General features: G+C 42.5%; 1 protein-coding gene and 1 long non-coding RNA gene across 5 annotated transcripts in view; both read left to right on the plus strand.

Moving 5' to 3' along the window:
- Positions 1-8,044, plus strand: part of IFNAR1 (interferon alpha and beta receptor subunit 1) — a 30,471-nt gene extending 22,427 nt beyond the window's left edge. For all 4 annotated transcript variants that reach the window (XM_075593850.1, XM_075593849.1, XM_075593851.1 and 1 more), the window contains exons 9-11: positions 838-985; positions 1,512-1,666; positions 7,665-8,044. In XM_075593850.1, coding sequence (XP_075449965.1) covers positions 838-985; positions 1,512-1,666; positions 7,665-7,868 — 507 coding nt within the window. In that variant the 3' untranslated portion in view covers positions 7,869-8,044. The remainder of the gene's footprint in view (positions 1-837; positions 986-1,511; positions 1,667-7,664) is intronic.
- A 578-nt stretch (positions 8,045-8,622) lies between these two features.
- On the plus strand, positions 8,623-13,105 carry LOC142491369 (uncharacterized). The gene is made up of 2 exons (XR_012800382.1): positions 8,623-12,575; positions 12,638-13,105. It is a non-coding gene; the product is annotated as an uncharacterized LOC142491369 (long non-coding RNA).
- The last annotated feature ends 1,109 nt before the right edge of the window (positions 13,106-14,214 follow it).

Consider the following 14,214-nt stretch of genomic DNA (forward strand, 5'->3'; position numbering starts at 1 on the left):
AGCCCAGGATCTGGCTATCGTCCACAGCCTTCTAAACTACACATATTTCACTTTTAGTGGGCCATCTGTGATGACCCTCCAATTAAGCCCTCTTTGTAGATCAGCACAGACACAGGAAGAGTCTTAACCTGTCATAAACACTATCTTGTATTTTTTAAGACAAACTGTAACCACATTAACCCCTGAATCACCAGCTTGATTAAAATACTTACGATTCCCCCCGCCATTTTTATTACAGTACCTACGCGTACACTTTTTTTTTTTTTTTTTTAACTTTCCTTATTAAAAATATGTGAACGTCACTGGTATCCCTCTTTCTTCCTCTCCCCAGCACCTCTCTCCAGCACCTCTCTCCTTCTCCGCAGCACCACTCTCCCTCTCCCCAGCACCTCTCCCTCTCCCCAGCACCTCTCTCCCTCTCCCCAGCAACTCTCGCCCTCTCCCCAGCACCTCTCTCCCTCTCCCCAGCACATCTCTCCCTCTCCCCAGCACCTCTCTCCCTCTCCCCAGCACCTCTCTCCCTCTCCCCAGCACCTATCCCTCTGTCTCGAGTGCAGGGGCTATCGGACACCTGCTCACACGGTTTCCAGCGCAGCGTCTGTCTGCTCAGCGGGTGGGCCACATCGCGACACCTTGTGCGCCGTGTGGTTGACAGCCCTGGTGTAATCCCATCTGGTATTCTGTGAAAACGTTCCAGTTTTGACATTTCACCAACATAGACACTTGCAAGCTTCATATGCTTTTTAAAAAGGGGTTGGGGGGATATCGTCCGCTTCATATGATCCAATGTTTAATTCTATGAAGAGTCCTGTTATACCCAAGGTGTTTCTCTTGCAGATAAAACATTATAAAGAAAAGACGCCATTCTTTGTGATACAAGAATTGGAGGCATCAACTACATATTGCCTAAAAGTACAAGCAGTGTCTGAAAATGAGAGCAAAAGTGGGAGTTTTAGTGAGGCGCAGTGCATTACAACAACCCCTGGTATGAATTGTGTAGCACAATGAGCTTTCTGTGACAGTGATAACCAGTATCACTCGAATTCTCCTTCGTCTGAATAGCTATATTTGCCTGATATATTTGAATGGAAAATATCTACTTGCCTAAAGCAATTAAGGTTTTAAAAAGTATGGAGGAGTCCTGTATGTGGTGTGTGCTATTGGTCATTCTGCTATTGTGTAAATGATGTATATGTACAGTATATATATATATATATGGTGTATATATTGATGTATATAATGTAGTTACAGTTGCAGATTTTTATATACGGGAAAGTAAACTATTTAATTATGCCTCGGTTTGTACCTCCTAAGAATTATATCATTCTAAAAAAAAACTCAGTTTCTCTGAATGTGACTTCAGTTCAAAGAACATAAAATGTAAAAAAATAAATTGATTAAAAAAAGCTTGCACACTTTACAGTACATAGGAGAATAAATGTAGGGATTTGTATTATTTAGTATTACCTACTTGGATGTCTCACACATTTTGCTTTTTGTTTTCTTTTTAGATCCACAGAGATTTTTGAAGACGTGGGGTGTAGTTTTAATCCTCATAGGAATAACTATACTTTCATTCCTTGCTTACCTCTGTGTTTGTCCTTTGCAACGGTATATCAAGCATATATTCTTCCCATCAGGCAAACTTCCTTCAAGCATTGATAAGGTACAGTATGTAGGTTTTGTAAAGAAAACTTAACTTAAATAGAGGCTGGTATTATGTTAGCCTGTAGAATAGACCAATGGTTTTTAACCTTTTTGGGGAGGTTAAGGAACCCTATAATAATATTGTGAAATTCTGGGGAACCCCAACCCTCTCTAATAGCACGTAGAGATCAGATGCATTTTAAGGAACCCCAGCCCTCTCTAATAGCGCGTCTGAGATCAGATGCATTGTAAGGAACACCAAACATCTCTAATAGCGCGTCTGAGATCAGATATATTGTACATTTATTTGTATTTGGTACGATTTTCAAATGACTTAAATTCCGTGAAAACCCTGTTGAAAAACACTGGAATAGACAAACAGAAGTAAGGTAGAATTGATACCTTTTAAATAGCTAACTAGTGGTTTAAAAGAGTGCAAGCATTCAGGGTCACAAAAATCCCTTCAGTCAGATTTTTACAAATGAAGCTGAATTAGCATGTCATATTTATACAAGGATGACATCATAGTACGTCTAGATATACAGATGTTAGTGTGGTAGACAAAGTATCACAGAAATGCAAAAAAGAAAATGTAAATGTGTCAGGAATTAGGGTAAGAGCGTGAGGTGTCCGGGCAGATGGCTAATGTAACGCAGGAATCTAAGACAAGAAATGTAGATGGGTCAGGAATTAGGGTGAAGGTATGAGGTGTAGAACTCAGGATGTTTGTATATTTCCATACCTAATTACAAAGGAAAGAATACACAAAAGCACCTTGCTCAGCATGCATAGCACAAATTCAATGCCTGGTGCAAAGGGAAAACAATATTGAAAGACACAGCAAAGTGGCCACAAGGGGTCACTCAAAAGTCCCTTAATGTTGCACTCTAGATAAACGTAGTTATAATGTATACAGACAGTAACAGTAAAAATAGCTGTTACCACAAATTGCAAAGTAGATAGACCAATTATATGATCCCACAAAGCCAAATATATATCAAATCAAAAAATGATTTTTAATACGAAATAAAATCAGACGAAACACATAAAATGACAACTATAATATAACTTAAAAGGTCCCCTAAGGGGCGAGACGGAGATGTAGTGGTTTAAGAGTACTGGTATATTATAAAGAAATATTACATAGAAATTGTAGTACGATACCAAGTAATGTGCTCAGGTTATTAACCTCGCTTACAACTGCATGCAGTACAACAACAGCTAGATAATACATAGTTTAAATCCTGCTACAGATGGAGACATGACACTTCAAAGTGAATGCTAAATGGTAGTGTGTAGCAATTGTATATTACAAAATATCCCAACAGTTGAGCAAAAGACCAAATACAATATCGATCAAGCATTGATATGCATCTGGTATGCACTGTGTGCCGGGACATCTGCGGTTTAACACACCCCACAGATTTATGATTGAGCAGGAGATATACAACCTGACGGCTGGATATACAGGAGCAAGGTGCCAATGCATGAATAGCAGAACAGTCAGGTTGATAGAGAAAGCTGGTTTGTGCATGCTCCGTTTCGCCTTCCGTGACCGTCAGTATGATGACGTCACCATGCCCTAATTACAAAGGAATAATGTATTTATATATCATAATGGTGACATAAATCCTTTTCCCCAGTTAAGTCCTATATTCAAAGTATCAAATGTTTGCATGCGTTTTGTATTCCCAAGATTCTTTTCTCTCGTTCTAAAACTCCCCTTGATAATCGTTACTTTTATGTCGTTGGTCTTATGATTGGGCCTTTAAAAGGGTGTATCTGTTGCTTTATGATTAACGGAGCAGCGATGCATGCGTTTTTATTTTTTTATAATTTGCCCTGTTTCACCCATATATAGTTCCCCAGTAGGGCATTTTGTGCATGTTATCAATTATACAATATATGATCTCTCTCCCAAAAGCACTATTGTTTGGCTAGGATTTATGCCAGAGTTGGGCACAAATGAAATAATGTTACATTATTTCCTGTTTCCATAACGGAGTTTAGTGAAATTTTTTTTGTTGAGCAAATTTAAATATCCATTAGAATAACGGCCACTACAAATAACACCACGCTTTTTTCAGGGGGGAAATCCTTGGTAATGTCGCGTTATTTGCTTTACTGAATACTTGTAACGGTTATGCTCACCACAAAGCCTGGACCGGGCCGCGGGGCTGAGGTGGGGATATGGAAACACCGACCTTAGACCACGAAGCCGGATCCGGGTTGCGAAATCCGTAATCGTGCATAGCTGGGTCAGGATTGGAGAAACAAGGGTTAACGTTATCCAGGCAGGGGTCAAGGCAGGCGGCACAGGAGCAATGGTCGAGGATACGAGCCGAAGTCGTCATCAGGGAGTACAACGAAGCTGCTTCAGCGAAGACAGCAGGACTTCAGGGATGAGGGAACAGGAACCGGGGATCCAGTGCTTCAGCACAGAACAGCACCCCCTAGCCGGGTACTGCTGAGTGGTGGAGGCCACTGGAAGGTCATGGGGAACAGGAACTGCAGACAGGACAAGAAACACTGAGGCTTCAGTGTAACCGCTTCAGCGCGGTGGAGTCTGCCAGAAACTGAGAACTTTGCAAAGGAGGCCATGCAGGCCAACCACAGGCTGTGGCAAACACAGTTAGGCTGAGTCCCCAGTCTTCACTGTGGCACGCACGCCCGGCGGGGGGCGGCGCGTGCACAGTGCTACACCGCGATCTGCGGTCTGGGGGGAGAGGGAAGGTTTGCGACGGGAGGGGGCGTGACTGTGGGTTTGCGGGGGCGTGGCCATGACGTCCAGCGGCTGGTTCGCCCTTATTGGGTGAACCACCAGCGGGGGCGTGGCCACGCCTCCGTCGCAGATGTTGAGGTCAAATTCTCCTGCCTCCCTGAAAACCTGTAGGGACTGGGACCGGCCGGACTGGTGGGGGCGGGGCTTGATAGCACAGCGCACGCCGAGCCATGCGCTGTGGCAGTGACTGGGACCGCAGCCTTACTAGAGAAAGTGAGAAGTGTATGTACAGCCCCTTCCTAGGGGAAGGGGCAGGAGTTAAATAGGACAGGCAGCCAATGAGACAGAGCTGCATAGCAAGAAGGAGACTGCAGTCTAATTGCAAGAGCAGGTGATTCTTGATTGCAGGTTCAAACAGGGGTTTGTCTGGAAACACTATAGCTCAAGGATGAGCTCCAGCCAAACCCAGGAGCGGATTCCTTATTATACTGCGTTATGATCAGAATCATGTTTATGCTTACGAACCTTGCTGAAACTGGGCCTTAGAGCAGGGGTGCACAAACTGGGTGGCGAGACTTTTTTTGGGGGGGCGCGGCGGTTACAGAGATCCCGTGCTCTTTCCCAAAGCATTTAAATTAAATGTTCCACTTTCTCAACACCTAGACCCTCTACAATCTGGCTTCCGTACTGCTCACTTGACTGAAACAGCCCTCACTAAAATAACTAATGACCTCCATGCTGCCAAAGACAGAGGTCATTACACTCTGCTCATATTACTCGACCTCTCTGCAGCATTTGACACCGTGGACCACCCTTTTCTCCTTCACATTCTCAATGCTCTTGGTATTCGTAACAAAGCTCTATCCTGGATCTCATCCTACCTCTCCCATCGTACTTTCAGTGTCTCTTCTGTAAACACCTCCTCCTCATCTATCGATCTCTCTGGGAGGGTACCCCAGGCCTCTGTCCTGGGACCTCTTCTCTTTTCTCTGTATACACTCTATCTAGGTGACCTAATAACATATTTTGGGTTTAATTATCACCTCTATGCTGATGACACACAAATATACTTTTCAACACCCGACCTTACACCTGCTGTACAAACCAGTGTTTCTGAAAGTCTCTCTGCTATGTCATCCTGGATGGCCCTCCGCCGCCTTAAACTCAACATGGCAGAAACAGAGCTCCTCATACTTCCTCCCAAACCTGGCCCTACTACCTCCTTCCACATTATTGTTGGAAGTACGATCATTCACCCAGTAGCCCAAGCACGCTGCCTAGGGGTCACACACGACTCCTCTCTCACATTGTCCTCTCACATTCAAAACTTTTCTAAAGCCTGACGCTTTTTCCTCCGCAATATTACAAAGATACGCCCTTTCCTTTGTTGCTCGACTGCTAAAACAATGACTCAGGCCCTCATTCTCTCCCGTCTTGATTACTGTAACCTTCTGCTGTCCAGCCTTCCGGCCTCTCACCTGTCTCCCCCTACAATCTATCCTAAACGCTGCTGCTAGAATCACTCTATTCTTTCCTAAATCTGTCTCAGCGCCTCCCCTGCTGAAATCACTCTCCTGGCTTCCGATCAAATCCCGCATCTCGCACTCCATTCTCCTCCTCACTTTTAAAGCTTAACACTCTTCGGCCCCTTCTTTACATCTCAGCCCTAATTTCTCGCTATGCTCCATCCCGACTCTTGCGTTCTTCTCAAGGATGTCTTCTCTTGACCCCCTTCGTATCTAAAGCCCTCTCCCACCTTAAAGCTGCAGTTCAGTCTTTTTTTTTTTTTTAATTTACATTTTTACTTCAATAGTTTCATGTGTGCAATCTCTAATTACCTAAAGAACTGTATAGCTGCAGGCCAATTCGTTCTCCATGTATTGATAGGCGAAATTTGGTGACATAATTAGTGAAGGGATCTGTTTTTCTTCTGCTTCTGTCTCTCAGTGGAAGCTCATGAATATTCATGAGCACTCCTGCACTGACATGTGCTAGAGGGAGGGCAGGGCTGACAAAGGGGTGTGCCAGGGCTTGTGACAGGAAATGAAGGGGCAGTGCCTTAGCAAATGGCTGTTAAAATAGAATACAAGAAAATTGGTCTTTCAAAGTTGTTTTTTTAAAAACAGAAAATGCTAAAAGTATTTTTTCTTACTACAGAACTGATTTATTAAAAAAACGCACATGCAGGATATTGACTGAACTGCAGCTTTAAACCTTTCTCACGGACTCTGGAATGCCTTTCCCCTCAATACCCGACTAGCACCCTCTCTATCCACCTTTAAGACCCACCTTAAGACATACTTGCTTAAAGAAAGATATGAGTGGCACCGTGGCTAATATTATACGCGTGATGCATCAAGCATGGCCCCCCGCAGCCGCACTTACCAGAATGCCTTCCCACTGTCTCTGCACGTTCTTCCTACCTACCAATTAGATTGTAAGCACCTCGGAGCAGGGACTCCTCTTCCTAAATGTTACTTTTATGTCTGAAGCACTTCTTCCCATGATCTGTTATTTATATTTGTTATTTATATGATTGTCGCGTATTACTACTGTAAAGCGCTATTTACATTAATGGCGCTATATAAATAAAGATATACAATACAATAATGCCGGGGAGTGTGCAAAGCCTCTGTAACTCACATTTTTAATTTTTTTTTTCCCCATTTACTGAAGTCTTAGGTCCTTCTGCAAATCTAACTAAAAATAAACAAATCTCAGCATATATTAGATCTTTCATTTACATTTGATTTGGCTTCTCACTTTTTGATGTCTGATGCCTTCCTTGAAATAAGTTTACTTCCTTTTCTGTGAGTTAATACAGGGGTGCGCAAACTTTTCCCTCTGCGCCCCCCTGCCTGCTCGCTCCCCCTCCCCTCCTTACCTTGTCTCCGTAAGTATGACGTCATGCGACGCTGAGTCGCCAGAAGCCGCCTGGAGACAAGTTAAGGGAACTCTCAGAGGTCTTGTGCGCGCGATCCCCGACATTTAATTTAAATGCTTTTGGAAAGAGCGCAGGGCCTCTGTAAGCGCCGCGCTCTTCCCCCCCCCCCAACCCCCAGAATATCTCGCTCCTCCAGTTTGCGTACCCGAGTTAATATATGTACGTCTACACATTAGTGTATGTAAAGCTGTGTTTTGAGACTGCCTTGGTTTAAATCGTGTATAAGAGTATTTTAGTTTCCCAGAAAGATATGTTGTGATCGTGAGACAATTTAAATTCTTGTATTGATGCATTGAGGCAGAAATAAATGAGGGTGGTAACTAATTGTTCTGTATTCTTGTTTCCTTATAGGGTATGCCTGAGTCCCCTACAAACAACCAATTCCTACTACAACAAGAGGAGCCAACTGACATGTGCTACATAATTAACAACATAAACTGTAAAAAAGATATTCTGGAAATAAACAATGACTCAAAACCCTTCAAGGCAAGCAGCAGGGACTCTGGGAACTATTCAAACGAAGATGAAATTACAGGAGATATAGTTTCTGCATGATATCTTCATTCTGGGGACTTTTATTGGATTTCTGCCATATCTCATCTGATGTTTTTGAGGACTCCTATCACAGGAAACTGTTAATTTATGTTTTTTGGTTAATCTGGGGATATGCAGACATATTAATTTCTAAATTACACCAAAAGCGTTGCCCAGATAAACACTCGGCAACCGTAGCTTCATGCATTATTAATTTACTCCTCGTAGTCTTACATACAGTATTCAACAACAGATTCATGTATCCCATCTGGATCTGTCTCTTAGTAACATACTTTAGTTAAAGGAAATGTTCTATTTCTGGGTGACACTCAGTTTACATAGTAACATAGTTTACTTCCCTTCCACCCCTCATCTTATTCTCTGGATGCTTTGGCCATGCTGCTCAGGAAGCTCATCACCCTCCAACACAAGCTGTCCAATGTTTTCACTCAAGTCAGGTCACAGCGCCCACTCTTCCCACTCTCTCTCCCTTATCTTCATCCTGTGAAGTTTGTTATTTATTTGCCTGACATAGAATTTAAAAAAAAGAATATTTGTTCCATCATTCTGTAGCTAAAACACTTACCACTCCCTTCCTTCCGTTACCTTTTCATTCATGCTGCAATTTATCTAAATAATCGCAATCTCACATATATACATATATACACACACACACACATACATAAAAACATGAAGTCTGCAGCACACTCAATAGAAAAAGGATTATTTCATCTCAATAAATCATCAGGCAAATCACCAAAGCTCCAGAGCGACGTACGTTTCAGACCACAAGGTTTTTCTCAAGCTCTGAGACCTTGTGGTCTGAAACGTACGTCGCTCTGGAGTTTTGGTGATTTGCCTGATGATTTATTGAGATTAAATAATCCTTTTTCTATTGAGTGTGCTGCAGACTTCATGTTTTTGTGTATCTATTAGACTGGTTGGTGTTCCCCGTCTGTCTGCAAGCACCTGGATTTCTGATAAGTATACAGTTGTGTGAAAAAGAAAGTACACCCTCTTTGAATTCTATGGTTTTACATATCAGGAAATAATAACAATCATCTGTTCCTTAGCAGGTCTTAAAATTAGGTAAATACAACCTCAGATGAACAACAACACATGACATATTACACCGTGTCATGATTTATTTAACAAAAATAAAACCAAAATGGAGAAGCCATGTGTGAAAAACTAAGTATACCTTATGATTCAATAGCTTGTAGAACCACCTTTAGCAGCAATAACTTGAAGTAATCGTTTTCTGTTTGACTTTATCAGTCTCTCACATCGTTGCGGAGGAATTTTGGCCCACTCTTCTTTACAACGTTGCTTCAGTTCATTGAGGTTTGTGGGCATTTGTTTATGCACAGCTCTCTTAAGGTCCAGCCACAGCATTTCAATCGGGTTGAGGTCTGAACTTTGACTAGGCCATTGCAACACCTTCATTCTTTTCTTTTTCAGCCATTCGGTTGTAGATTTGCTGGTGTGCATGGGATCATTGTCCTGTTGCATGACCCAATTTCGGCCAAGCTTTAGCTGTCGGACAGATGGCCTCACATTTGACTCTAGAATACTTTGTTATACAGAGGAGTTCATGGTCGACTCAATGACTGCAAGGTTCCCAGGTCATGTGGCTGCAAAACAAGCCCAAATCATCACCTCTCCACCACTGTGCTTCACAGTTGGTATGGGTTGTTTGTGCTGATATGCTGTGTTTGGTTTTCACCAAACGTGGCGCTGTGCATTATGGCTAAACATCTCTATTTTGGTCTCGTCTGTCCAAAGGACATTGTTCCCGAAGTCTTGTGGTTTGTTCAGATGCAACTTTGCAAACCTAAGCTGTGCTGCCATGTTATTTTTAGAGAGAAGAGGCTTTCTCCTGGCAACCCTTCCAAACAAACCATACTTGTTCAGTCTTTTTCTAATTGTACTGTCATGAACGTTAACATTTAACATGCTAACTGAGGCCTGTAGAGTCTGAGATGTAACTCTTGTTTTTTTTTTGCAATTTCTCTGAGCATTGCACGGTCTGATCTTGGGGTGAATTTGCTGGGATGTCCACTCCTGGGAATATTGGCAACTGTCTTGAATGTTTTCCACGTTTGAATAATCTTTCTCACTGTAGAATGATGGACTTTAAATTGTTTGGAAATGGCCTTATAACCCTTCCCAGATTGATGGGCAGCAACAATTGCTTCTCTAAGATTATTGCTGATGTCTTTCCTCCTTGACATTGTGTTAACACACACCTGAATGCTCCAGACCAGCAAACTGCTAAAACTTCGGCTTTTATAGAGGTGGTCACACTTGCTAATGATCAATTAATCAAGGGCATGTGATTAGCAGCAGCTTTCTGCTACTTAGCATCTTAACTCCTATGGAAGCAGTAAGGGTGTACTTAGTTTTTCACACATGACTTCTCCATTTTGGCTTTATCTTTGTTAAATAAATCATGACACGGTGTAATATGTCATGTGTTGTTGTTCATCTGAGGTTGTATTTACCCAATTTTAAGACCTGCTAAGGAAGAGATGATTGTTATTATGTCCTGATATGTAAAACCATAGAATTCAAAGAGGGTGTATTTTCTTTTTCACACAACTGTATATTATTCATTCTTTTTGGTCTGTGGCTCTTTGTTTGTGTGAACCCAGCATTATTTTTTATATGTATGTATGTATGTATCACACATCTGAACCCCGTTATAACACGGTGCTCGGGATCCACATAATGAGACCGCGTTATAACTGGGATCATAAAATGGCCGCCACGCAAGGACTTACCCGGCACCTGCAGCTCTCTCCCTGCTTCATCAGGCTGCGTCCACGTGCGCAGTGCACATCTCCAAGGTTTTTATTTTTTTAATAACATTCAATGCTTTATTGCTAACGGACACACACAAATAATTTTTCATGCACTCCTTTCAAGGTACTATACTTTGTGCCTTCAAACTTTTCAGCCACTTCTGTGTTTTGGTTATAATTTCTTCCTGTACCAATACTGGTGTGCTATGACTTGTAGATCAACCTCTTCTCTGTCCAATTGTTCTGTCTAACCTACCATGTCTGGAAGCATTTTACCCTATCTTTGTAACACCTTTTCAAAATATTAATTTTTATATGCCTGTTTACAAGGGCACCACTTTCAACCTAGCTTAATAGTCACTTGGCAAAAGTACACAAATCACTAGATTGCTTTAGCTCAGGAGTGGCCAACTACAGTCACTGATTGAGCCACCTCTGCTGAAGCAGGGATATGCTTAAAATCTGACCTGTTGGTGGCTTTGAGGACTGGGGTTGGCTGCCCCTGAGGTAGCTAGTGGCTTAAGAAACTATTTCACATCCGTTTTCCTTTTTATATTGATAACTGCTAGAAGATTTGTAAGTGAAGTTTAGGGTTAGGGAAATATGTGGACTACAAATATTGTGGTGCCGTTTAAGTTGAGCTGGACTTGGGTCTTCATTGAAGACTCCCATCTTAGAAACAGATGCTTAACGATGTCTTCAGGTAAATGCAAAACATAATGAACATAATGTGTATGTGTATATAATATATATATTGTATGCATACACACACACCACACATGACTCTGAATGGCCAACTCCATGCTAACCTTCTGACTCCCACCCACCCCGCTCCCCCCGCGTCCCCCCCACGAGACAGGTCTGTAAGTCACCGCTCTGCCCGGACATTGAGCCCCATGGTGCTTTAGGCCTCATCCAGAGTGGCGCTGAGCGGGCGCTCACACTTGGCCGCGATGAAACACATTGCTGCAATGTATGTGGTCAGCGTGAGCGAGCGCATGCGTGGCGCTTACCTGCTTGACGAGACAACCAACTTTAATTTGGCTGCTCGCTGGTGCGTCACTTGAGCGGCTCGTCCTATGAGGGCGAACCAGCTCTGTGACGTAATGGTGGCGCCCCCCGACGCTCCCTCGAGCGCGCAACTATCTGGCCAGGAAATGCCCAGCGCCTGATGTCACGGCGCTCGAGCAGTAGCGAGCACTCCCCCACCCTGGCCGCAGCCTTAAAGTATACAAGACAGCTCTTCCTCAAAAACAAATACGCATTATGTCATTCAAAGGGGTCTCAGGTATTCTATTGGGGATCAAAGACCATGATGCGTTAACTTGACCTCTGCTTGTATTGGCATCTTTTTGTGGAGGCCATGCATTTGGTTATTTGAATGCCTGTGCAGTCAATATGAAGGTTATTTATAATAAGTACATATAAAGCGCATTGTTTGATCCAAACTCGTGGGAACGCTACGAAGATGGTGATCTGGAGGAATGTCAGCCACACCAGTTTTTATCAATAACAAGTTGAGAATCACGAGAAGGCACTTGCATACACATATCACTTGGGTAACATGACTCGACAGGCACTCCCCAGGGGAAAATTGTTTAAATTAGAGTAAGGATGGCCAACTCCAGTCATCAAGGGCCACCATCTGGTCAGGTTTTAAAGATATCCCTGCTTCAGCACAGGTGGTTCAGTCGTTGACTGAGATGACTGTGCTGAAGTTGGGATATCCTTAAAACCTGACCTGTTGGTAGCCCTTGAGGACTAGAGTTGTCCTAGAGTCTACTTCTCCACTCTTTTGGTATTCTCGTTGTCAGTCTGGACCAGGTTTGCCACCTTCTACTGAAGGGCAACCTGGAGAAAGAAAAAAAATCCCTTACTCTGCAGTTTGCCCCGGCATCCTGCTGCAATTCCCCCTCCAACTGCAGTGAACATGGCTGCTTGGCGGCAAATGATGCTGCATTGCCATGCCAACGTGATGCCGCGTAGTGTGATGATGGTACGTAGCGTCCGGTTGCCATGGTAACTTGGCGTCACCGTGTTCACTGCAGTTGGAGGGGGACTTGCAGGAAAATGCCGGAGACGCCACCACCCGGAGATTGGCAACCCGTAGCCCGGAGTCTGCGGTTGAAACCCGAGAGGTGGCAACCCTTGTCTGGACACAGCATAGAGAGCATCATAAAAATGTTGAAAGAATTTTTCAGATACAGAAGGTTCAGTAAACATCTGACATCTACAGTATGTATTATTACCTCTTGGTACTGTATGTATTAATAGCTCTTGGTACTGTTAACTGCTAACTGATTTATTAATTAACTCAGATATGATATGTTGCATTTGCAAATATGCTACACTGATAAATTGTACTACAGTAATTAGCAAACGTATTTCCTATTAAACTGCAGTTTTTATTTTTTTACTTGAAAAAAATATAAATAAAGTAATTGTTTTTTTACATTTTAAGTGTCTTGTTTTGAAATGATACAATGAAATGCTAGTAAGAACTAGACGACAACTTTAATTAAAAAAAATAAGTATACACATTTTTGTGTTTAGGTGGCGGACAGGTTTTTATAATCTCCACCTAATCTCTTTTGTATCAACATATTTATGTATGTATATATTTATATAGCGCTTTACACAAGTAATACATGTGATGTATAGAGGTAAATACAGAAGAGACTTCTCTGCCAGTGCTCAAAGTTAAATAATTTGCTTCTCCTTGGAAATAATTAATAGCTATGTAGCATGATCATCATTTCATATCAAATGCGCCTTTGTTGGAGGATCCAGGTAAATGTGATGAGTAAAAACTGTAATAAGGTCAATAATGCTCATTGTTAGGGGTGTGGGTAAGACATAGAAAAGGGATGTAAAGGGAACCTGAGTGAACTAGGGACCCTGACCCCTAACTAAATAATAACTCCAACAGCAGCCCTTAGAGCTAGACCATAAAGATATAAAAAAAAACAGTGTCACGGACATATTACTCATGACCCTTATGAATGCGGTCCTTCTGGTCCTGGCGTGCTCTCAGCCCGACGTGTGTAATAGTAGAAAATCACACTGAATAGGGGGAAAAGATGGCGGTGCACAGCGTGCCAGCAAGTGCCTCATGCGTTCCGGAAGCAGGAAGTGAAACGGAAGCTGGATAACGATTTTCGGTACAAAAATTTAATGAACAGCAATGACAAATCAAAGTTGACAAAGTGCAGTAGATGCACGAAACGCGTCAGAGTTCCTTCTCAAGATGATTTTTTTCTTTTTAATCAATGTCTTTGCTGTTCATTGCTGTCCATTAAATTTTTGTACCGAAAATCGTTATCCAGCTTCCGTTTCACTTCCTGCTTCCGGAACGCATGAGGCACTTGCTGGCACGCTGTGCACCACCATGTTTTCCCCCTATTCAGGGTGATTTTCTACTATTATACACGGGATGTAATATAGCACAGAATGGGAATAAGGTCTTCAGACATAAAACAATAGGAAAAGGAGTCCCTGCCCCGAAGAGCTTACAATCTAGCGCTCTACCTACTGTATACAACAGTTAATAAACATTTTCCTTT

The sequence above is a fragment of the Ascaphus truei genome, chromosome 3, assembly GCF_040206685.1.
Source record: "Ascaphus truei isolate aAscTru1 chromosome 3, aAscTru1.hap1, whole genome shotgun sequence".
NCBI classification, from domain to species: domain Eukaryota; kingdom Metazoa; phylum Chordata; class Amphibia; order Anura; family Ascaphidae; genus Ascaphus; species Ascaphus truei.